Source organism: Vulpes lagopus, chromosome 23 (genome assembly GCF_018345385.1).
Source record: "Vulpes lagopus strain Blue_001 chromosome 23, ASM1834538v1, whole genome shotgun sequence".
NCBI classification, from domain to species: domain Eukaryota; kingdom Metazoa; phylum Chordata; class Mammalia; order Carnivora; family Canidae; genus Vulpes; species Vulpes lagopus.
The window spans coordinates 19,351,553-19,378,511 of record NC_054846.1 but is presented as its reverse complement, the minus strand read 5'-3'; the positions used below and the strand labels follow the sequence as shown (position 1 = coordinate 19,378,511).

Below are 26,959 nucleotides of genomic sequence, written 5' to 3'. Positions count from 1 at the left end.
GATGGTCATGATATGAAAAGGATGAGAATAGTGTAAGCAAAGAGGTGAGAGGAGAGGGAGAAGAGCAACTCAACAGGGAACAGAGGAACGAAAGAAGGGTACCAGAGAGGGGGGGGATCCTCATCCCTCTGGGAGGATGGCTGAACAGCCAGCAAGGTGGTGAGCAAGTAAGAGCCACCAAAGGCACTGGGGTATAGGAGTGACATATAAAAGTAGTATGCGAAGTTAACCTCACAACAATGTACAGGATAGCAGTAAGAAAAGAGATAGAATGTATCACGTTGGCTTTTGGAAATTACCAAAGGTCCAAAAATGTTAATAAACATTACTTCTCCTAAATGAAAAATAGAAAGAACAGCATTAGCTTTCAAGTAGAAACCTAGGAACATTTTAGAAAATAACTACTTACAAGAGAATTATCTGATAGACAAAAAATTAAACCATAAGTAATGACCACTAGACCAAACATTGCTATAAATTATACACATGGTGGACATTTTTAATATAATTACTCTACTTATTAAAAACCTCACAGAGAAAGCTACCCAGAAGTAGCAAATAAGTATGTTGTCCTGTCAAAAGCGAAAGAAAACGTATACACTGTGAACTCATGGTATAACCATCAGTGAACATGTAAAACATGAATCAATGTTCATCTGTGATGCTTTGATGTTAGTGTCCACCATGTTCACATCATAAGACTTCTTCCCCCGATCAATAGAGCCTATTTAATTATAAAAGTTAAAGTCAAATTGATCAGATTTTTTAAAATATAAACTTATTTTTGAAAAGTCCTCTATTTAGAAAGCTATCACCTTATTCTATAATCTTCCAAATAGAAGCATTTTACTGTCAATTTGTGTGACTATCTGCAGATTAATTGATAAACATCAAAATGAACTTTCTATAATTTTTTTTAAGATTTATTTCATTTATGATAGACGAGAGAGAGAGAGAGAGAGAGAGAGAGGCAGAGACACAGGAGGAGGGAGAAACATGCTCCATGCAGGGAACCTGACGTGGGACTCAATTCCAAGGACTCCAGGATCGCGCCCTGGGCCAAAGGCAGGCACTAAACCGCTGAGCCACCCAGGGATCCCTAGCTTTCTATAATTTTTACTCTTCTATGTACATATCCATTTACACTTCAAACAAATAATTTTATCTTAAGTAACTGTATTAATGTCACGTATAATATCCTAAGATAGAGAAAAATTTTAACAGTCATGAACACTGATCTAATCATTTTCAGGGACAAGCATATATGTCACTATGTAGATATCAAAGTAAAACCACAAAACTGGAATTACATGAAAAAATAAACAAACAAACCCAGGAAGGACAGTGAAGACATAAATTAACTTCTTTGTTTAATGACACCATAATCAGGTCAAGTGCTTTCAAACTTATTTGTATTTACAGAACTCACATAATGGGCTTTGCTTTTTAACATATTAGATATACCTGGTATATCTATTAGACTACAAAAATAAAAAGTATTGCTAATACCTTGGGCTGGCCAGGCTGTGGAGCACTGAATTCCTCATACATTCCTAGTAGGAATGTAAAATGGTACAATGACTCTGGATAACGGTGTGGTGGTTTTGTACAATATTAAACACATACTTACCATATAACTCAGCAATCCTACATGTAGGTATTTTCCCCAGGAGAAATGAAAACATACATCTACACAAAAACCTGTACACAAATACTTAGAGCAGCTTTACTTATAATTGCCAAACACAGGAAACAATATGAAGTTCATTAACCAGTCAATTCATAATGTAATATTATTTAGCAATAAAAAAGAGTGAGCTACTGATAGATACATACAACAAAAAAGATGAATCACAAAAGGATATACTAAGATAAGAAGCCAGACTCAAAAGGCTACACACTGTGTGATTCCATTCACATGACCTTCTAGAAAAGGCATAAGAAAAGGGTAAGAAAAAAATCCAGTGATTGTCAAGGGCTAACGTTGGGGAAGGGGACTGACTACAAAGAAAGAGTTTTTAGAGGAAATGGTAATATTCCTTGTCTTGAGCGAGGAGGTCGTTACATGATTGTATACATTTTGTCAAAACTCACAACTGTACATCTAAAATGGGTCAATTTTTCTGTATAAAAATTGTATCTCAATAAATCTGACTTAAAAAAATTTTAAACTTCTGACGATCAAAAATCATCTCTTCTCGGGATCCCTGGGTGGCGCAGCGGTTTGGCGCCTGCCTTTGGCCCAGGGCGCGATCCTGGAGACCCAGGATCGAATCCCACGTCGGGCTCCCGGTGCATGGAGCCTGCTTCTCCCTCTGCCTGTGTCTCTGCCTCTCTCTCTCTCTCTCTCTCTCTCTCTCTCACTATCATAAATAAATAAAAATTTAAAAAAAATAATCTCTTCTCACCCACACACACAAATAAATTTAATATATGTAATAGAGTATTCATATCCTCAATATATAAAGACCACTTTGAAACCAAAATATGCATCCCAATTAGAAAAGTGAGCAAAGGATATGAACAAATAATCAACAATAGACGAATCTCAAATAGCCAATTAATAGATAATAAAAGATCAACTTCTCAAAAAATTATAATCAAGATTAAAATATCAGTTTGCTAAAACTTAAAGAAATAATAACCAGAGTTGGTGAAGATAAAGGAAAATGAATATTTCTGAACCTACATATGTTAGGATGATAATTTTCTTCAGTATTTCTGGATAGCAATTTAACAGCATCAACAATCTTGTAAAAGTTCATAGTATTTTACTCAGTTATTGCTCTTTTAGAGATTTTTCATAAAAAGGATAATTAAAAGGGAGAACCACAAATATCTATGTCCAAAAATGTGAAAGTAAAAAATTTAATAATGCAAAAGAATATAAACAACCCATATATCTACCAATGGAGAAATAACTAAATAAATATCAATACTTCATCCAAAAGAATATTATACAGTATATTATTTATTATATAAAGCAAAATCAAGTTGTCAAGGTAGAAATCAGAAAATGAGGAAGTGCTTATATATGTTAAAGGGTAATTCAGAAAATAAAATCGTCTATATGATGCAATACCACTTTTGCTAACTATATGTAAAAAATACAAAGGACAAACACCAAAATGCTATGATTAGTTATATCTAGATGATTCTATCTTGATTTTTCAAAAGTTCTATAATAAACATATACTACTACAATAGTTTTTTAAAGTTAATTTTGAACACAGTGTTCCCACAGAATAAGTTATATCTGGTTAAGATACTTTTGTAAGTAACTTTTGTAAGTCAGCTTTTGATATACTTAGAAACTGAATCTGGTCTCTGACAAACTGCTTTTTAAAACAGCTAAGTTGGCGGACCCACAAACCTAAAATCTAGTTTTCCTTAAAGTTGTAATAAAAATGGAATGGCTTTTGTTTGTTTTGTGATAACTGGAGATGACAATCTACTACTTTACTTGGAGTTCTACAGTTAAAATAAGTGGTCTTCAAACTTTGTTGAGTTCAAATAATCATTTGGTGACTAAGGAATCAGTTTGGGGAATCATACTGGGACAAATGCCATGGAAATCCAGGAGTTTTTATACTCCTTGATGCCTCATAAATTCCTTTTTTTTTCTTCTTCTTGATTTCTAGAACCTTGCCCAGAGCCTAGCACATAGTAGGAAGGCCATAAATGTTTCATTAAATAAAATTGATATAAGGTCAAACAATGATGTGAGGTGAATTAGAGCTAAAAAAAAAACCCTGATGTTTGATTTTTTTTTATTTCAAATTACAATCTGCCATTTCCAATAACACAGATTATTGGTTTTGAGAAGTGCTAAATGTTTATTAAAAAACCTGATTCCTCAGTGGAATTCAGATGTCTAGCATTGCTTTATCATAAAAACCAGTAATTAAAATAAAAAGATTCTTTTTGGTTGGTAGAATCTAGAAGTTGATATGGTTTATGCAAGCTCAGATGCCCTCCTGCTTCTTTCCGTATGTCCAGATTTATTTTGGAATGGCAATGGGGTCTGAGTCAATGACATATTTTAATAATGGAAAATTATTTCCTCCTCTCCCCTGCCTGCCATGGGATTTGATGTTCTTACCCTGAGAATCTGTAAGGCAGCTGAAGACACAAACCTTGCTTGGCTCACTGCATTATTATTCCCAGATCTCCCAAATATTAGCTTAATAAATAGATTAATCATAGTAAACTTTTAGTATGGAGAAATGAGAACTATCTACCACATTATCATCAATTACTAGTTAGTGGGTGTCTCCTACTAAGGGCCATAAACTAAGCAATCCTGTAGTAGGCTGAATTTGAATTAAGGAAATTTAGTCATTTTAACCAACCACCAGGATAATGTTTTGTAGGAGGCCCTTTATAAGTATCCTACCTCCCCATTTATAATTATTTATTTTTATCTAAATGTGTATAGGAGCAAGTATTTTCCAGAGTGATATTTTAAAAATTAATAAAAATAGAAATGAAAGTACATGGCATTTCTTAAAGGGTAATAAAATAACTTCAGTCAATTGGCTAGTTCTACACCAGTAGATTTCTTTAAATAGTAATGAAATCATTGCTTTAAAAAAATCCATCATTATTAAAATAAAAAAAAAGTTGCCTCAGCCTCTACCAAAATTAGATTTGTAAGTTGCTGGTCATTCCTATAATTAAATCTATGTCACAAATTTGCAAGAAAAATGGTCACTGTGACTAATGTATTTACTTGCTACACAAGTCCTGTCAGACAACACAGACATAGCTAAAATGGAGTAGGTAAGGATTCTATACATTTTTATTAAGTAACAAAGACCATTTTTATTCACACTGACTGCTCTTCAAGTCAAGTAAGAGTTTGTTTTAGAAACAAACCCAAATGTAGCTATCACAGGGTTTTCCTTACTCAAGCATTACAGCATATTTTTACCTCTACAAACATGACTGGCACACATGCTTTTCTGGGCAAATGTCATGTGGAAAATAACTCTGATGAAAGAAACAATAACATGTTCAGGTTGCTAGAATCCCTGATTCTGGGGATTTCTTCATTTGATCTCCCCCAGTGGTTTTAATTCAAGTTTGTGATGAAATGATTGAGAAATGACCTGAGAGAACAGTGTTGCCCAAAGTGGAAGTCAAAGCAAGATGACTTAAAGGACACATGAGCAGAAAATTCATGATAAAACTTGCTCTCTTTTCAAAAAATATTTTCAATCTTTTAGATTGCATGATTGTTCTTGGTTTGGTACCAGCACTAATTTTACTTTTTATCAAAAAGAGGGCAGGCTTTGGACTTATGTTGGCAGCAGAGTTTAGTTACAAATTAATAATAGCTTTTTGTCATTTGATTTCATTTCCGTTACCTTCTACTCATAACAAGACAGTTTATGCGTTGATGTCAAGTTTCACTTTGAAATAAAGTTAAATTTTACAAGTGAGTTTCAGATGTGCCAAGCTGGCTCAGTGGGTGGGGCATATGACTATAGATATCAGGGTCATGGGTTAGTACCCCATTTAAGTGTAAAGATTACCTTAAAAAAATAAAATCCTTTAAAATTTTTAACAATAATACAAATAATATGTCAACATGGCAAAAGTCGTAAAAGTGCCTGAAATTTGGAGGACACTGCCTTGAAGGCAGTTCTTGTCTTTCTGCTTTCTTAAATCTGTTATTGTACTTATGTTTTGTGTATTTGCTTCAGTATCTAGATAAGGGCCTTGAATTTAATGGACTCTAAGTATATGTGTGTTAATTTTACGTCCTATTTTTCTATTTTGTGCCATACTGTTAACTGAACCAATTGCATTTTTTTAAAACAATAAGTAGTCTGTTCTCAGCAATCCAACTTTTATGATATTCATTTGCCCAAAAAGATGATTCAGTGAAATACATAGCATGATAATGGGTGCCATTTTATAAAAGGAGAAACCAGTTTTCCATTGTCTGAACATAGTTCATGAGGTATTTTAAAGCCCCAAACAGATTATTTTAAATCCTGGTTTTATTGAGTCCTTAGCAGTAAAGGATGAACTTGAAATAACATCCTATAACGTTGTAATGAAAACTGATTAGAACTGTAGCTGTTTGTTTTGGCATGTAAGCTCAATGAAAATAAAAACCTGTTCTATAAATGAGTTATGAACTTTTGGGGGAAAACCAAGATCTCAACTGAGTAATTTGGGTTGGTCAAGATTTTAAGCAAACTAAGAAAAAAAAATCAGCATAGTTTTCAGTGTTACACGAAATGAGTATTCCAAAAATATAAATCAAATTAAAAATTGACATGCTAAATTTAGGTGAGAGAAAACTAAGGTAACAATTGAATCTTCTTTGGTTACAACCCTTCACCCTCTTCATTAATGTTTGAAATTCTTGCAGTGCTGCACAGCAATCAATGGATAACAAAGTAAATGTGCTTCCTTTCTGACCATGCCAAGTATGGCTCAGTACATTTTTGTACAAGAAAGGAAGAATAAAACAGGGTGGTAAACATACATCCTAGGTTATTAAAACATGGCATTTGCGTTTGGAATTTCTTTTCTTTTAGCAACTATAACAGTATCAGTAACTATCCAAATCTTACTACAAAGCTTGGTAGTAATGGTGGAACAGCCAAAGCAAAGAGGGAAGACAGAGCAACAATAGGGTAAGGGAAGAAAACTATGTTCTGGGCTAGTTCTTCAGCTTAAGGCAAGGAGTTCCTTTTAACCCTTATCCATCTTAGAATAGCTTCTGCTGGTTCCAGTAATGCAGTAATGACTATTTTAAAAGAATTACATAAAAGAAGCCCATTTTTTGATACTTTAAGGGAAGAGATTTAGAAAGTAAACAGTAACTCTTACAGATCTTTCTTAACTTGGTGTTATGCATTCACAAAGATGATTTGACTTTTTACATCTCTTTGGTAATGTTTCAGAAATCCTTACATTTGTGAATTGCTATAAGGTGTGACACAGTTATCAGAAGCTCATTTTGGCAGCATCAGTTTTATTACTCACCAGGGTTTCCTCAGGAATTACCAGACTCCTGGAAGAGTTACTAAAAATCATAAAGTAGGCTGAGGAACCTAAAAAGAAAAAGTTCTACCTTTTCCTTTTAAACTTTAACCTGTAATTCTTGAAGACATGGAAACACTGAATTCAGCCTCCAAACCAAAAATGCCAAAAGTCTAACAAAACATGTGATCAAAATTTTTTTCAGCACAGTTAAACCTTTTTACATTAAAGAGAAGATTTTTTCAGTTGGAATTGTTTTAAAAGTTGCCAATATGTATTTTTTAAAAGATCTTTCTTTTGATGAGGAAGCAATACATGAGATGGTTGAACTTGAAATGCCTGGTTTTACATAGAAAAAATTTTTTATAGATAACATTTTAGTTATTCAGAGTGGTGACTATCAAATTTTATTAAAATCTCATCAAGTGGGAAATCTTAAAACACTTATTATGCTCACAATTATTGTAAACAGAACAATTTAAATGAGAGGAGGAGATAATGACATTAACTTCTTAACTTAAAGCAATCCTCTGTGGCATGATTTTAAAATATTCTCTTGGTCTGAAATTTATGTAAATTGAATTCATCTATCATTGGTTATTACCAGCCTAGCTACATAAAAAAAAAAGCAACAACGCAGTTCTCTGTAACAATTAGTTGTTAAAAACACTGTGTTTTAATTAGACCTGGGACATTATTAAACTAGCTATAAATATGTACAGTATTTTATTTGGTATACCCAGATGTCTAAAAATCAACAAAAATGCTCTCAGAGTTCTTTCTTCAAAAATTCTTCTAATAAAAGCCTTTCATTCAAAGTTTTGATGTAATCTGAAGGTATTTACTTCAGATTCTTTCAAATTCCACTATGTAAATACAAAAGAAATGGTCACTTATAGCCAGAGAATAATCAGAGAATCATTAGTCAGTGGTAACCAATTCTTCATTTTATGGATGTCCCTGAACAAAAAAAAATCATGGCAGAGCTTGGACAAAACTTAGATCATACAAGTATTTTATACAGATTATCCCATTTAATTCTCACCACAACTGTGTAGTTTCAGTACTATCTACACCATTTTATATACAGGGAAGGTCATGTAATTAGACTAGTAATTCAATCAAGCAAGGATTTAAATCAAGCCAGTCTGTTTCCAGAAACCATATTACTAACCCTAATCCTAAATTTTAAGAACAAGTTAATATTTTCCATTCATAAAGAAAATTCCAAAATACTCTAACAAGTACCACCCTTTAAGAATAACAAAATAAGAAACAAGGGTTGGCAAGGATATGGACAAAAAGGAACACTCCTGCACTATTGGTGGGAATGTAAACTGGTATAGCCACTATGGAAAACAGTACAGCAGTCCCTCAAAAAATTAAAAATAGAACTACCCTATGATCCAGTAATCACACTACTGAGTAACCTAAGAATACAAAAACATGAACTCAGAGGGATATGTGCACCCCTATGTTTATAAAAGCATTATTTATAATAGCCAAGTTATGGAATCAGCCCAAATGTCCATTGACAGATGAAAGGGTAAAGAAAAGGTAGTATATATGTACAACGGAATATTATTCAGCCATAAAAAAGAATGAAATCTTGCCATTTGCAATGACTTGGATGGAGCTAGAGAATATTATCCTAAGTGGAATACGTCTGTCAGAGAAAGACAAGTACCATATGATTTCACTAATATGTGTAATTCAAGAGAGAAAACAAATGAGCAAAGAGAAAAAGAGAGAGAGTTTGCCATGATGAGCACCGGGGGATGTATGGAGATGCTGAATCACTATATTGTATACCTGAAAATAATGTAACACTGTATGTTAACTATACTGGAATTAAAATTAAAACTTAATAAATTTTTTTAAAAGTAAATTAAGTGAAAAAAAAAGAATAACAAAATAAAACATGAAGGTTATGATTTGGAATTTCCTTCCTCTAAAATAAGTCCTTTTCCCAAGCCCAACTCAAACACCAGCTTCTCCCTAAACCCTTCTCATATCATTCAACTGAGATTAATCTCTTTTTTTGAATTCTTGGCAATTGCTGTACACTGCTTATAGGCAGAAAGTGTCAGTTGTCTTTTAATATTCATTGTCTTCTTTCTTCGTAACAGAAACCCCAATTTTTAGCTCTTAGCAAATTGCTGCATATCCATGTCTCTCCATTGGCTAGGTATGATCATTTGAATAAGTTATGCAATATGATATTACTGCAAGTATACTGTTGGAATTCCAGGAATGTTGTTTAAAGAAAGCAAAGTTAGATTTTAGGAGCACTCCTCTGTGTCTTCGCAAGGTAAAGACTTTACATCCAGGTATCTTTTGGGCTAGAGCTCCAGCAGCTGTCTTGGACACTGAGACAAGCTTAAGGAAGGAAAGTGCATGCTGTGGAGGATGGAAGACAAAGATAGGCATATCTGTCCACAATGAGACCATGAAGCCACCATACAACACATGGTAGTCTCCTTCCAGGTTTTAGATAATGGAAAAATAAACCTTTATTCTGTATATGCCACAAGTATTATTTTTCTGTTCAATAATCTGAACCAAATTCTGACTGGTTGAGCCCAGACTCAAACATAGTCCATAAGGTTTGTTGGAACGATGAAGGGGAGGGGTGGGGAGGAAAGAGAATTATTATTTCTCATAACACTAGAACAAAACATTTCCAGTCATCATTTTCATTCTCAAACCCTTTCCAGTAATTTCCAACTTTGGGAAAGAAAAAGGAAAGAACAGAATAGGTAGGAAAAATGGGAAAAGACACTTGTGCCTCTCTGCCAGTTCCTCTCCTCTCTTCTCTACTAGCTAAGTCTTACCATACTTTAAGGCCTGGCTCAGCGAAATTGCTTGTCTGACTTTTGAATTGAGTGCCTATCACCTGTGCCATCATACATACACACAATCATACATCATCTAGTAACATCTTTTGTGTAACTTGTTAACTTTTTACATTGTATTTCTTATTCTGTGTCATCTCCATAGCACAGTGGGACCCACATCCTATTCCTTGCATCTTCCACATATTAGTGTGGTAGGAGATCAATAAACACTTTTGATTACTTGAGTTAAGGTAAGAAAAAAGATGAAAAGAGGAAACAGAGCAGGAGACTAAGGAGTGAGAATGCTTCTCAGAAGAAAGGAGCATAAAAAATATTCCAAGGAGTCCCCAGAACAAGTTTTACCTCCCAGGATCTTACCAAGAAACGGGCCTAGGAGAAAAATATTCTGATATGGTTGTTCATCGTTGATACAATCAGTGCAAAACTCAAACTATACTTAGGGAGCTAATCTTCCAACTAAAGGACAGTACATTTTGCTTTAGTTACTCAACTGCCTCAAACGTATTTTCTCAATTACCGTAGACATTTTAAAGAGTAAGAGATCTAGCTTAGAAACCATGTTTTGATAGTAGACATATAGGATTCCAAACCATAGAGAAAAAAAAACTGGCTTCCAATAAGATCATATTTTACAGATATTATTTTTTCAATTGTGACAATATACAGAAAATAATACTTAGATGAAAAAAATTTCACAAAATATTACTGAGTCTGAAATAAGTAGCTCAAGAGCTCATTTTCATTAAATAGACACTATTAGCTCTCTTCTAAAACCCAATAATAATAATACAGCATTGGGAATCACATTACTACTTCTTTAAAAATAAGACATACCCTAAGCATATATTTTGTAGAAGCGACATCATTAAAGGCTCTATGACACTGGGACCTTAAAAGCTGTGTAGCACTCACAGAATTAACACTATGTAAACAATACACTTAAAAGCTTCAGCTACATTCAAATACATACAATCATAAGTGACATAAAGAATATTTTAAACAGCAGTAATTAATATTTTGCCTAGATTCATGAATTATTTTATACCCCACTGATTTTATTCTCAATTATCACTGTACTTCATATCTGTCACTGAATTATGTACCTAAAAATAAAATATTCTAATTTGTTTTCATGAATTTGGCAAAGTTTTAGGGAGGATATAAGTAAAAATATTCAACTAATGGAAAACTCAGTTTCTTTCTCATTCTTTCATCACACAAACCAAATCTTTGTTACCTCATTATCTAAAAAACAATGATTGAAAATGCTAAAATAGCATTGTCATAATAATCATACTGGCTCTACTTATGAACACTGGACTATTTTTTAACCTTTATACAATTTACAGCTCACATGTCAAAACAATATTGCATTTTCTTGCAAATTACTCAATTATTTTCTCATTTCAAATTTTTTTTACAAAGATTTCTCAGAAGTATCCATGACAGTAGCTTCTTTGACAGTGAAGTGTACAAAATAAATGACATGTCAACAAGTAAATTAGCATTCCCTTTCTGACCAGCTGGGTCATGTTTCCTTTGCAAAATCCCTAGTCCCATGATACAAAATAATAATAATCTAAAAGACCTCATTAAATGATCAATATATTGACATAACTTCTATAAGGAGACACACAGTGTTTTAATTGATTCCTTAAATCCATTAAATGGTATATTAAACCCCAAACCTCCAAATTATATTGTAAGAGAACATTTCCTTTATTTATCAAATAATTTTTCAGGGTATGCTTAATGGCATATAAAAAGATTCAAGAACTTTTACACTTAACTAAATGGTAAAAGAAGTCCAATTTTCACTAGATCTTTCATATAGACAACATCACAACAAAAGTTATAATAGACAAGTTAAACCATGTTTACTTACCAAAAAACTTCCAAAGGCTGAATTAAATATTGCAGCTGCCTATAAAGAAAATAAATGGGGGAAAACACTCATTGAAAGTAAATAGAAAAAGGAAAAGCAAAGATTATCATTCTCCCATCCCCCACTACTCAAAACCTTAAAACATTGACTCTATAAAGCAAAGTTAGTCACTGCTTACAAAAATTGCCAGTGGCCTGTACTTTACTAAGATAGATGAGCTGCAGCTTATGAATTCATAAATAATGGGTCTCAAAAGCAAGCAGAAAAGGTTTGCCATGAGATGTTTTGAACCTATATGACAGTACCAAAGAATCATCACCAATAGTAAATCAAAATCTTGTTGTTATTGATTTTGCTATTAGACTTAAAAAAGAGGTTGATTTATTTATCAAAAAAATTTTTTTTCATATTACCATGTAAAGAGAAACCAGAATTGTAAAGCAAATATTAAGTACTCTGCATCAGGGAGCTTTATGAGCTACATTCACAAAGTGAGATCTGTTGTTCCCATACAACACATACTAGAATACAAACAATGCTGCTAAGAGGATGGAAGTTACTGTTATACCATTAATTCTAAAGTAGAAACAAGCAAGAAAAACTTCCACTTGGTGGAACAATTGGTGTTCAAAATTCAAAGAAGAAATATTTGACTTTGTGCTTACCTAAATATCCAGGGAATACATAGTAGATACAATATAGTTCTTAACTTTAAATGAATCACTATATTCCATGAAGCTACAACTGAATCCTGAAAGCTTCTCATATTACCCAAAAAGGATAAAAACTTGTATAACATCCAATTTGGTGGGGACAAAAGGAGAGGGAAAGAAAAAATAATAAAAAGCAAAAGGAGGGGTAGAGAAAACCTATTGACATCTTCTGTAGATCCAGAGCAGAATTAAATTAATCATCATGGACATTAGCAGCCACGTCGTAGTAAGAAAAGGATGTCAGTTTAGCAAGTTTGAATAAAGTCCAAAGCCAGGCTAAGAGCTATAGCTGAAAATGCCTTCTGCTCCAGAAGAGGATGCAATGAGAGTGCATGGGTAATGAGATCCCTGGCTCCAGAGAGCTTAGCTCTCCTATTCAAGTTCATAATTAATTCAAAGCTTTGATAATTTCATTAGATTTCTCCTTTGCTGGCCCTATCAATAAAAGATGGCACTGGACCACAGCTCCTCTGTGGCATAAACATAGGCACAGGCACAGACCAGGGAAACCTTTGCTTCCTGACAGTGACAATGGCATATGGTGTTCTGTGTTGTACAGGGAGTAGAGGAGAAAAAAAAAAAAAAAAGATTTGGCTAAATAAAACATTACAGATGACAATTGTAAACTATAGCAACATATTTAACCCATTTTCCTGGAATTCCATAATGTGTGGAGAAAAATAGTAAAACTGTAAAAATAAGTGAGTTGTAATAAGATCAACTGGGAATACTGCCTTCCTTCCTACAAAAAATTAAAAATGCAACTTCCCCACAAACACTGTTTATTTCTAGACTCTATTTTGCCCTTAAAATGGATTGATCTCCTCTAAGTAAAGGAGTGAGGCATTCCTCTTTGAGTTCCTCTCTTCCAAATGTGTTGCTTTCCAGTGCCTTTCACCAGCCTTATTCAAGGTAACTAATGGTTTGGGCTAGTATTTAAAAACAAACAAAAGCAAAAACAAAAAAAAACATGGATCATTAGAAATAAAAAAGACTCAGAAGTCAAAGCAAAACAAGTCAGCTACTACTCATCAGATCAAATCACCATTCTCCCACTCCAATCAGTTCTCATTTTTTAACTGAAACACAAACAATGAATTTTACGCGGATTGGCATTTTATAAAATGATGGTGATGACAGGAACAGACCATCTCAGGCACCCGAGATGCTGCAGGCCAGCCTCTTAGTTGTTCTTCTGCCAGGGCTGACGAGTTTGAACTCACTTGTCTATCCTACCACTCGGTGCTCCCAAGCACTGAGCTCTGGCAATCATTCATGAAATGGCTGATGAAAGTGCTGGGTAATCTGAAGAATCATGTGAAATCAGACACTGAACCAAGGGTCTTGGGCTCAACAGTAACAAATAATTGAGCTAAAAGTTGACTTAATTCTACTCTTGTAGCATATAAGGGAATTAGGTTTTCCAGAGTTCCAAAGAGCGTTGATAAATATTTAGAGAGTATTTAATTGATATATAAGAGGCACGCATGTCTTTAGACTTAAGGAGGCATTTCCGGCTCCTCAGCACCATATACAAGGCCCTCCCCTCCGTAAACAGGTCTCTGTCCATCTTTCTTGCCTCCAATTTTATATTCTGACAACACTCAACTACTTGCAATTCCTTAAATTCATTATGCTGTTTATTATCTCTTTCTCCCTTCCTCTACCTAGGTAATTCCTACTTATTTTAGCAACTCCCTCCAAGAAGCTTTCAATCACCTCCTCCCACACACATATGTCTACACTTCTAGGTGGATTGAGTGTCCCCATGCCTGCTTGAGCATGGCTCTTTTCACACTACTCAGATAATGTGCCTCCTTGCCCCACTAGAAATTAAAGTCTTCTGAGGAAGGAATCTGATTAAGCACCTCCATGTGTATTAATCGAATCACTGAAATAAATAAGATTCCCAGGAATGTCCAAAGTTGTCTTCTGCTACTAAGTTATTCTATTTGTTTGACAGAATCCAAGGATTGGCAGAAGACTGAATCTGACACCTGGCTCCACAGCCAAACAATAGCAATGACAGATTAAGACTTTAGTCTCAACTCAATATAAACATCTCTTTCACAACCTCTTGTTTTACTTCCCATAGCCTCCCTATTATGATACAGTTACATACAGTTACATAAATATGCTTAAATAATGTTTTAAAGTTTACTACTGCTACGTAGCAATAGAGTTAGTTAAACAAAATCTAGAATTACCAAGGAATACTCTGAACCATTAAAAAGAGGATGATCTGCATACACCCATATGAAAGTTGGCTAAGATATTTAAAGTGAAAAAGCAAATTTTGAAACTGTGTGTAATTCCTTCAACATGTTTTTTCCCACACCACCAAGCAATTCTCCAACATGAGCTGGATGTCCTACAATTCAACTCAATTCTGACCCTGTCCACCTGAAACTAGTGTCAGATCCCATAGCTCAAGGGCTCAGTCCCACAAGACTGTGCCCACTTCCAATGCCAATCACAAAGATCAGGTTGTCATCACCTGTGCTTCCAACAGTCTGACTATAACTCAGAGGTTCCCACAACCCTGTCCTTGAGTTTGATTAGTTTCCTAGAGCAGCTCACAGAACTGAAGAAACAAGTTTTATTCACTCAATTACCACTCTATTTATGAAAAGGCTCTACAGGAACAGACGGAAGAGATGCACAGGGCAAGGTATAGAGAAAGGGCACTGGGCTTCCCAGGCTCTCTCCAAGCGTGACACACTCTCAGCAGTTCCACATGTTCACCAACCAAGAAGCTCTCCCAAACTGTCCTTTTGGGGTTTTACAGAAGCTCCATTAAACAGGTATGATTGATTAAATCATTGACCATTGGTGATTGAACAGTATCTCGGGCCTTTTCTCCTCCCCAGAGGTATTGGGAGCTGGACCAAAAATTCTAGCCCTTTAATCTCCAGTTGATTCCCCTGGTAACCAGTCCCATCCCTAAGTGAGCTAGGGGCTTTCCAAAAGTCACCTAATTAACATAAGAAAAGACTCATTTTTATATGAACTTCACTTAGGAAGTTCCACGGGAACTCAGTGCCAGAAACTGGGACAAAGATCAAATATATATTTCTTATTATAAATCACAATATCACATTCCTATTATGTAAATAGGTACATACATGTGTATGTATACACATGTAGGTATTAAAAAAAAAAAAACTCTTTTCTGAAAGGGATCACAAAAAAAAAATCCTCCTAAAATGGTTATATTTGTTGAAAGGGATTAGGTGAGGGGTCATTTTTATTTTTCATTTTGTTCTGTCTTATTCAGCTTTTGTTTTTAACCTATTACTTTTTTACATTTCAACAAAGGTTATCTGGGCAGGGAGATGTTGAGCCTTTTATTATTTGCATTTTCAATTCCTTTGTGTCAAAAATGTAATAAATATTTTATTTTAAAACAAAATTAAGATTTTAATCTCTACTTTGCACATTTGTGATCTCCCTTGTTGGTTGCCTGGACAAGATGGAGGTTGAGCACCCTCTAGAGCACACTGCATGGTGCTGGGGGCATAAGAAGCTACAGGATGAACCGAGGGCCTCTTTCAAGAGTTTCTACAGCATATAAATATTTGATTTTGAAAATAAAACAAAAATCCACCATTATTTTTGTAGAAAACAAACATGGCTATAGAGAATGAACTGAGATCAAATATGAGCCACCCGGATAATTTGCTCTGAAGGTGGAACCCTTCAGATTATACAATCAGACTTTCTTAGGATATGTTTCCTCTCTCTTGCCTTCTAGAAGCCATACCTGAAAGAGTCTACTGATTTTTTTTGGAGTCTACTGATTTTTAAATACAGCATTTCATTTGTTAATATTGTTTTTGCTAGAAATAATTTAATTACTCATTCTCTGTCTATAATGCTCCTACAATAAGAATTTTGCCTAATTTGTACAAGATCATGCCCTCAGTGCCTAGAACAGCACCTGGCTTGTAGTAGGACCTCAATAAATATTACTGAATCAAACAACAAATGAATGAATGCTAAAGCTAACTAAATGCCCTGTATGGTAATGTTTTTATTATTAACTCATGAATCCCATCTGTAAAGTATATACCTTGGTGTAATCACATTTTATGGATAATCAGATCAAGGCTAACTGAAAAAAAGTTCATCACTGAGGTTTTTTTTAATACTAAGTAGATTGACTTTCTTTCTATTACACACTATTAGATAATATAGTGCTTTTAGTATCTGCCCAATTTTGCCCAATATATAGTATTTTGTTAATATTTTGTTATCTGTTGTACACCATGTCGTTAGTAAATTATTTTGGAAAATTGAATAAGTTCAAGAACAAATTAATTTCTTTATAACTGGGCAGCCCGGGTGGCTCAGCGGTTTAGTGCCACCTTCAGCCCAGGGCCTGATCCTGGAGACCCGGGATTGAGTCCCACATCGGGCTCCCTGCGTGGAGCCTGCTTCTGTCTCTGCCTGTGTCTCTGCATCTCTGTGTGTGTGTCTCTGATTAATAAATAAAATCTTTAAAAAAATTCTTTATAACCTACTTTAAGTTATTTGAAACAAAAAGATAAATTAAAAAAAAAACCTGAAAACAATGGGGACAGAAAGTTTTCTAATTCATAAATGCAAACTCTACCATTGTCAAATGCCTTTAAATGTCATGAAGTTCTACCTGAAACCTTTACCTTTTGTTACAGCCAAGCCCTGTGTTATGTCCTGGAGTGACACAAATATGTAGTCCTTTTATGAAATGACTGCACTTCAAATATATGAACATTGTTGAGTCCAACGTAAGTCTCCTTTTAGACACTAAATCTAAAATATTCATAATGCTGATCCAAAACCCTTCTTTTTCCTTCCATTGTCATAAGCCCACTAAATGAAGAAATGAAATCCATTATTCACATTGGGTGTTAATGATCTACTGCAAATTAATTTATGAAACTTCCAGTGTCTCCTGCTGCATACCCTGCTTCCCCACTCAACAAAATCAGAAACGCCTACCCTAATATTAAAGTGGGACATTGATGGTTATCTCAGAATTCCCAATAATGCTCCAAACCGAGGAGAGTATGTGGCAAGTCCCCCATCATTCCTAAAGATAAGAATGCCAGAATCTGGTATACCAGATATACCCATACAGTAATGACCCAAAAAAAAAAAAAAAAAAAAACACTAGGCCAGAGACCATTTCACATGCAGGCTATAGAAGAAAAGACTGGAAATTCTAGAAAGTATTGATAAAAGGACATTTCCAGGAGTAGAAGGTCTTTGGACTTTTCCTCGTCCCTTAGAGGAGTAACCTGACCTCCTCACCACCCCTGTCAAGTTGAGGATAGGGCCAATATAGACAAAAGAACCAACAATGGACATAGGAGAAATTGCAAGGAAGCAAGAATGGCACTGCTGCCCTGTGCTGGATGCTTACTGAGGGGAGAGAGCACTCACTAGGCTGCAAATGAGCAGAGTGCACTCTGTGAGACTTCTCTGAAACATCACAGTACATCATGGTATATTCCCTAGAACTAGGGAGGGGGCAGGGATAAGAAGACTGGGTAATGAACCAGAAATAGCACTTGCTTCAGGACTGGAAACAGCAAAGGTGGGGAGGCTGCCTAGAACAGACCACAGCAGTAGGAAGAGAGACAGTAACCAGCTGGGCAAAGCACACTTCAGTTCTGTGATGGGGCGAGGCCCTGTCAATACCATTTGGGCTGGGTACATGCCTCAGAGGAATGCCATCATACTTAATTCATCTTGAGGGAACCAAAGAAACAGACTTCCAGGGTGAAGGGTCCAGCAATAAGAGGCTGAGGGGAATATGCTTAGGGGCAGGGGCTGGAAGTATATACTCTGAAGAACTCCCTCCCTTAACCTGTCCAGCAAAAAGACATAGTTCGTGGGTGTCTGCCAGGACCCAAGGCACTGAGGGCTGGATTTCATCAGCACCAGTATTATAAGACTCCCTAACCCTGTAATGCACTAGTTCTAAATTCACCCTGACTCTAAAGAGGCCAGAAGTACGGAAGGTGAGAAGGTTAAAAAAAAAAAAAAAGTGAAACAGACCATGCCCTCTTCCCCACTGGTCCTGCCTATTTTATCATATATATGTACATTCATTAAGGGAAAAAGTATAGTGTTCAATGTTTTAAAAACAGGTTAGGGGCCCCTGGGTGGTATAGTCTGTGAAGTGTTTGACTCCTGGTTTCAGCTCAGGTTGTGATCTCATATTCATGAGACTGAGCACCGAGTCAGGCTTTGCACTGGGCATGGAGTCTGCTTAAGATTCTCTCTCTCCCTTGTCCTCTGCCCCTCCAACCCCAGACCTCCTCTCTCAAACAAATAAATCTTTAAAACAAAAATTTTAATACACAGATTAGACCTAAATTGGGAAAGAAGGGAATCTGGAGTTTTATGCTAGATTGCCCTAAATTAAATTAAATACAAAAAAATCAATCCTATTTACTACATAATTTACAATTTTTGCAACTAAAGGTGACTAGAAAAACCAATGATGCTGTCAAAGGAGAGAGGAGAGATGGGGAAATGGAGTTATGTAAGATGGCATTTCATGTACATACTCATTAAATTCACACCACTCAATAAAGAGATTACAGTAACAAAACAATATTTTAATTGTAAAATTGGGCTAAAAGAAAACAAGAAAAGCCAGGTCCTAGACACAGAGCAAAGGCAGGATGGTAAAGCAGGTGAGACGGTGCTACACACTCCTGGACAACAGACTCATGCCCTGTGCCACGGAAGCGAGTCATCAGCAGCAAGCAGTACAGAACCCTAGAAAACTCTACTTACAAAATCAAGAAAGTAACATAAAGCCAGTTACATCAAGGGTGGGCACAGGTCTGAACTGACACTACCTCTGTGATTCAGAATCCTGAACTAACGACTAAATCAAGAAAACAAAAGACGAAAAGAACCAAAGACCAAGAGAATTCCTGAGGTCCTGAAAGAAGCAAATGCAAAACTTCACTTGAGGGTCCCTTCAACAATCCAGAACACAGTGGATTTCCAGATAAAACAACCTCTACTGAACAGAAGTTTACAATAGAAAATTACAAATGTGAGAAAGCTGTATATAACAACAGCACTGTTATGAAGCAGTTAGGAAAGAAGAAGAAACTGAGTATTTCATAATACAGGAAAAAAAGAAATACTAGTGGGCACCTGGGTTGCTCAGTTGGTTAAGCGTCCGACTCTTTATTTCAGCTTAGGTCATGATCTCAGGGTTCTGGGATTCAGCCCTGCATCAGGTTCTGTGCTCAGCAGGAAGTCCACTTGAAATTCTCTCTCTCCCTCTGCCTCTGCCCCTCCCCACCCTGTGCTCTCACACTCTTCTCTCTCTCAAGATAAATAAATAAATCGTTTTTAAAAAGAACATCCTAGTTCGAATTCAACGCCTAGAGTTGGAAAGTAACACTTGAAAACTTCTAGAAACAAATGAGACTATTTTTAGGCCTTCAAAAAAAGGAGACAATTTTTAAAATAAGACACAAAAAGTACAAATGAAAAAGGAAAAGCTAGGATTGCCATGCAACAGACTTCTGGCCCCTGAGATATAAACTGATACATGCTTGATGGTAAGGGTTAGGGAGGTGAATTTCTGGCACTGCCCTTCTTCCATTCCTCCTGCCTACAGCAGTGAAAGCTATTGGCATCCAGAAGAGAAAGGCCGGTAGCAGTACAGAGATAGCCACTCTAATATCATTGAACCACAGAACAAATGCCAGCAACCCCCACCTCCAGGCATCTTGGTATATGAGAAAATAAGTCTCTGCTTGTTTAAGCTACTTTTAGTCTGATTTTTCTATTACTTGAAGCCTAACTGATACAATCATGTTCCGAAATGAGGCAGAAAATAAGAAAGGGCTAATCAGGCAGGTTAGATAAATAAAAAAATGCTTCTTTAAGATATGTTTGAGTAGGCATAAGTTTTATTTAGCATAATCTCTTGTTCCCATTGCAGATAGCATAAGACATTATTGGAAAAAAAAAAAAAGGAAAAGAAAATTGACTATTACTGGTGAATCAAAGCTGCATTCTTACCCTGGAAAAGTTCCTCAACTATTTAAATTTATGTCAACTCCAGCCTCTGATTCACAAGGAGAATATAATAGTTTTCAATTTTCAATTTTTATTTAAATTTTTACCAAAATTTAAATTTTCATTTAATATTTATTTCCTTTCAAAGCATAGGTTCAGTTTGAAAAAACACAGACATCAAAGATTGAATTCCAATCCTTGGTCTTCTATTAAATACAGAAACATAAAATATTTTCCTTTGACTTACATGGTATTTTGCAAGATGCTATATGCTATGGAAATGCCAAAAAAAAAAAAAAAAGGATTTTAGAAAATTTTAGAAAAGTTTATTCCATTTTCTTTAAAGGCCAGTTATATAATTGGCTTTATGAGAAGCACCTTACTTGCTAAAGCATTTTAATACTAACTACCTAATTACCACTATTTTCACTGTATAAATCTAGTAACAAGTAAAATATGAGTTATATATTTCTATATTAAATATTTAAATACTATTGAACCATACCACAGAAAAATAAATACATGGGACATCAGTTTAAATGTGAGTTTATACACCATGTTCAACATTAAAGGGGCACTCTTCATTTTATTCTATTATTTATGTTAATTGCACTTTTTAAGCAGCAGTGACAAAAAAGTAGAACATTATTTTACAATCATTGCTGAATATTTTTTTTGTCAATAAACAAGTACAGATGAAGACTACAGAACTACTACAAGGCATTCCCCAATTTAAAGAAAGATTACTTTTAGAACATGAACCTTTAAATGCACCATCTTAAGGACCACTTTAACTCTTTGTTTAAAAACATTACAGGAATGAACATAAGTTCATATAGATGCAAGGTGCTAGTAAATACATCCAGCTGCTTTTCTCAGAGTCAGCTACATTTCTTGCCTGCTTCTACAGGTTCATTTCTTGCTACCAGTGGAAAAAATTATTTAATATCCTTAATCTTGAGGTGAATGGGGGGGGTGGCTATTCTTGTTTGTAACTATTCATCTCAATTCAGGCAAGGAAAAAATATATTCAAGTTACCGTTTCTGGGTGCTAAATTGAATCAGGTGTCCTCTCCTCTTAAGAAAATTAAGTTGCTTTTGTGCAAGAGTGTTTTAATGAGAACAGAGCCTGCCGACAGTGATAAATGGGAATGACACCAGAGAGAGCATGTAAGCAGGACAATATGTGCATGTTACAGTCTTACAGCCTATTTTTCACTGACTATTCTGAATGACTTCGCTGTTTCTTAAGGGGCCTATTAATCTCAAATTTAGTTATTACACAACGTTTATTTGAACATATATTCTGCGGATGATGACAGTTAATAAAGGAAATCTTTCACAAGCTGTATTTTTACATATTGTTCCGACTACAGCTCCCAGTCATTTGATGGTATTGATGGAATAACCCACATTGTGCTGAGGCTTTTTAAAAAAAGGCACATATATTCAGATTCCTTTCTAAGCACATGGGGACTCTTAAATAACTGTTAAAATGCATACAAAAAAATCCATCTACAAAATGGTAAAAGGACACCTTAACTGTCCAACAAAAATTGTTTAATATGAAAACTGATCCTTCTAAGACAAAACAGACACCTTTTAACACTTTTAAAGCTTTGCTGTGTAATATGCAATAGCTCTTGCATAGCAACCTACCATTTTCACCATACGCGTGGCATAGAGGAGGGAAGACAAAATCAATTTTCTTGAGGTGTAAAAAGAATCAAGTAACATGGCTTTGATTTTCTTCTTGGTATGCTTTTTTGATAAAATAGCACATACTTAAAATAGTGGTGATCCTGAATTTCTCATTTCTTGTAACATAGTTAAAGGCTAACGAGGATTACTTTAACATTTCCTAAAAACATATTTATTAACTCAAGTAACTTCATCAGTTGAGATCGTGATTCTTGCTCCAAGAGAAATATGTTACACTTTAAGTATAACTGTTTCATACTGACAAAACCTACTGATCTTAGCAGGAAATACTTATACTAATTCAAGATTTTTTAAACCTTCCTCGTAACTGAGATGAATATAGACTTAGTAGAACACTTGCAATTTCATCCTCCTGAAATCTCAGTCTTCAAAGGTGTTCAATTTCGATGAAATCAGAATTTTCAACTGGTAAGGGCCCTTAGAGACTATGACAATCCCTTTATATGTGAAGAAATAGAACTCTAGAGAGATAAAAGCATCTTTCCCAAGGTCATATTGGCTAGTGGCAAAGCCAGAATAGAACTCATCCACAGATGTTCCTTGTACCCTCTCTATTATACCCACACTGTCTATTTTATATATTATTCTTAACAGATATTTATAAATACGTAATATAAAAGGGCATAAACTAAAACACTAATAGTGGTTATGTTGGGGTAACGGTTATCGATTTTTTTCTTTGTGATTTTTTCCTTGATTTTCAAGGTTTTTGCACTGATTATATATGTTTTAGAAAAATACACACAATAAATATATATTAAGTACAACAAACATTCTTTGACCTTTAGGGAAATCTTAATGCTGTGCACATATGAGGGACTCAATGTCTGACTAAAAATTGAAAGAAATTGAAGATAATACCAAGAAAAAAACTACCTCGACTTACTTGTTAACACTGAATACTCAGGAACAGACTGTGGTTGTAATTCAGATTATCAACTATTAAATTAAAAATACATATCATTTATTAATACCTTATTAAGCACTTGTGAATTTTTAAGATGAAGCTGAATAAAACCTACTCGAAATATTCCACACTACTTAACATTGTATCTTTTTAAAATGCCAATTTCTCAATGACCTGAAGTTTAATTGTTCTTATCTTTTGGGTTTCTTATGTCCTGTCAAGAAGGAATAAAATAAGTGCTCCTCTAATTATTTATTTATTCAACAGAAATTTATTAACTTCTTACACTAAGCACTGAGAGTACAAAAATGAATGTCAGAGTATCTGCTCATAGTATGAGGCTAGACATCATAATGGCTATAACACAATAAGATCAATGGGATCAGAGTTATGGAAGCACAGAAATTAACTACTAAAATTTCCTTTAAAGTGGACTTTTTCAATACCTCCTAGTGATGGACAACGAGCACTTTTCTGATCAATTAATGGAAGCTCTCCTTAATGCCAATCCATGAACTAAGCTCTCAGCACACCAAGAGAGAAACTGGCTAAGAATTCCCTTATCACTTTTTTTAGAAGGGCATCCACAAAACATAAGTGACAACCTATGTCAAATCATCTAGTGTTTCTTACAAATTTTAGACTCTAGCTACCTACCTCTGTTATTTCTGCTCTTTTCCATCCATTAGGTCTGGGAATCTCAGAGCTTCTTAAGAGGGCAATGGATCAATCCCTCAGCAATAACTCTCTCATCAGCTTTTCATTAGCAATAAAACAGCTTTCCTACCATCTTCTGGGAAATAACTTACCATAGATTCACAGAACTGAAATGGACTTTTGCAGATCATCTAATCAAGGCACTTTTCCTCAAAAAGGATTACACTGAAATCAGTAACAAAATGAACCCCCCTATCCTATTCTTCATATCTTCAAGATCAAAGATTGCATAATCTCTTTTAAAATTCTAGATTTCAAATCTATATTTTTCACTATTTAGATTAATAGTGAAAAATTTTCTCACTATCAAGTCCTTTCTTTTTCTGAATTAACTTTTCATCCGAGATCATCTTTTTATGTTAGGTCTCCCGAGAAGATTCAAAAAGAGCTGTGTTATTGCTGTTACAAGTAGTATGCTGGAAAATGTTTAATAACTGGCTCTCAGGATGAGGGGAGGAACATCAGTTTATAACATTCGCTGATTTTTGAGCTGTAAATACTCCCCACCATGGCTAATTTCAAGCTGCAAACATGATGTCACTGAACACCAAGATAGGAAGGGATGGCATAATTCCCAAAGTATAAGAAATGAGAAGGGCACCTAGCTGAATCAGTAGATTGAGTATCTGACTCTCGATCTCAGTCCAGGTCTTGATCTCAGGGTCATGAGTTCAAGTCCCAATTTTAAGTAGGTGTAGCATGGAGCCTACTTTAAAAAAAAAAGAAAAAGATGAGAAAAAGAAGGACAAATTAAACACAAAATAAGTACAGGAAAGAAATTAAGTAAAAATATGAGCAGAAATGAATGAAATAAAAAAATGATAAAGGCAACAGAGATCAATGAAATCAAAAGCTGGTTCTTTGGGAAAAAAATCAGTAAAACTGATGATAAAGCCTTAGAAAAGGAATTGGAAAGCCTTCTCTGAAAGGGCTACTGTTCTATTTCAACCCAACTAGTCTAAACCAACTAAATATTCTGCAATAGAATTCTGATGCTAACCCTGGAGTTAGCACAGCATAGACCCCACAAGTTCAAAGCTCAGTCCTCCACAAGACTGCCATCACTTCAGAGGGCAGCTGTACTCTGGGAATCCCCAGGCCACCAGCACTCCTAACCAACAGGCTATAAATTTAGGAGTTCCCAAGACCCTTTTGGGTTCAATAATTCAATAAAACAGCTCATTGACCTGACCTCACTGAAAGCTATAGTTAAGATTACACTTTGATTATGAGCAATACACAAAGAGGGAGGTCTGGGAACTTCTGTGCTCTATCCCCGTGGAGGCAGGGTGCATCACTCTCCCAGTAGATGAATATGTTCACCAACCAGGAAACATCAGTGAGCTTCAGTGTCCATAGTTTTTAATCGGGGTTTCATTATAGGCATAATTGATTAAATTATTAACCAAGTGATTGAACTCGATGTCCAGCTCCCTCTCCTTCCCTGGAGGTGGAGTGGCTGTTCCAGCACTCAAGTCACATGATTGGTCTTTCTGATGACCAGCCCATATCCTAAATTTATCTAGGAGCCCATCAAGAGTCATCTAATTAGCATAACAAAACACTCTATAATCACTCAGGAAATTTCAAGGGTTTTTGAAACCCTGTGCCAAGAAACTAGGACAAAGATTAGATATATATTTTTACTATACTAGAACATAATAAACATAATAAATATTTTAGGCATTGTAGCCCATATGATCACAAATCCTTAACTCTACTATTATAGCACAAAAGCAGCCATAGATAATACATAAGTGAATGAATGTGGTTGTGTCCCAATAAAATTTTATGCATGGACATTAAATCTTTATTTTCATTTAATTTTCATGTTTCATGAAATTTTACTCTTTTTGTTATTTTTTTCTACCTGATAAAAAAATGTAGAGGGACACTTAGGTGGCTCAGTCAGTGAGGCATCCAACTCTTAATCTCCACTCAGGTCAAGATCTCAGGGTCCTGAGATAAGGTTCTGCACTGGGTGTGGAGTCTGCTTAATATTCTACCTCTCTCTCTCTGCCCCTCCCTGCTTGCATGTGTGCGCGCTCTCTCTCTCAAAAAAAAAAAATATATATATATATACATATATATATATATATACAAACCATTCTTAATTCATTTACTATACATGCAGCAAGACTGACTTAGCCTGCAAGCCATAGTGTATCCATTTCTGCTCTAGGAGGAAAAGAAAAGATAGAAATGACCAATATCAGGAAAGAAGTGACATCTTGAGATCCTTCATCCTTCAGATATTTAAAGGATGAGAATACTGTGAACATATTACTTGATTTCAACACTTAATATAAAGCTACACTAATTAACAGTGTGGTACTGGCCTAATGACAGATGTATAAATCAGCGAAAGAAAATAGTCCAGAAACAGATCCATATAGTTATGATAAATTGATTTTTGACAAGGGTGCACAGTAATTTAATGGGGAGAAAATAATCTTTTTGGTAAAAGTAGTAACTGACATCTCTAAAACAAAACAAAGCAGAACTTTAATTCTTACCTCACACCATACATAAAACATAAGTTGGAATAGATCATAGAGCTACATATAAGAGCTAAATCTATAAAACTATTAGAAGAGAATATAAAGAAAATCTTCATGACTTTGGCTGAGGACAGCATTTATCAGATAGGATACAAAAATTGTAACTTTAAATTTTAAAAATGATAAATTGGTCTTCATTACAATCTAAAACTTCTTTCCTTCAAAGACATTGTTAAGAAAATGAAAAAGCAAGCCACAAATTGAAAAACTATGTTACATACATATATCTTTTACAGATACATGTTTTGTAAATATATTTTTTAAAAATTCTTACAACTAAATAAGACAATACAATAAAAAAGCAGGCTAAAACATGTGAACAGACATTTCACTAAAGAAGAGCTATGCATGGCAAATCAATGCACGAAGATACTCAACATCATTAGTTATTAGAGAAATGTAAATTAAAATAATAAGATACCACTATATATCTACTAGAAGTGCTAAAATTTTTTTAAAATAATAAAAAAAAAAAACCAAAATTGATAGTTCAGTGCTAGTGAGGATATGGACCAAATAGAACTCTCCTATATTGCTTGGATGGATCCAAAATG

The 26,959-nt window shown here is 34.8% G+C and overlaps 1 protein-coding gene across 3 annotated transcripts in view; it reads right to left on the bottom strand.

Annotated features, from left to right (window-relative positions):
- The window catches only part of SLC10A7 (solute carrier family 10 member 7), a 241,205-nt gene that overhangs the window by 156,257 nt on the left and 57,989 nt on the right, over nucleotides 1–26,959 (bottom strand). For all 3 annotated transcript variants that reach the window (XM_041738490.1, XM_041738492.1, XM_041738491.1), the window contains exon 5: nucleotides 11,746–11,784. In XM_041738490.1, the coding sequence (XP_041594424.1) occupies nucleotides 11,746–11,784 (39 nt within the window). The remainder of the gene's footprint in view (nucleotides 1–11,745; nucleotides 11,785–26,959) is intronic.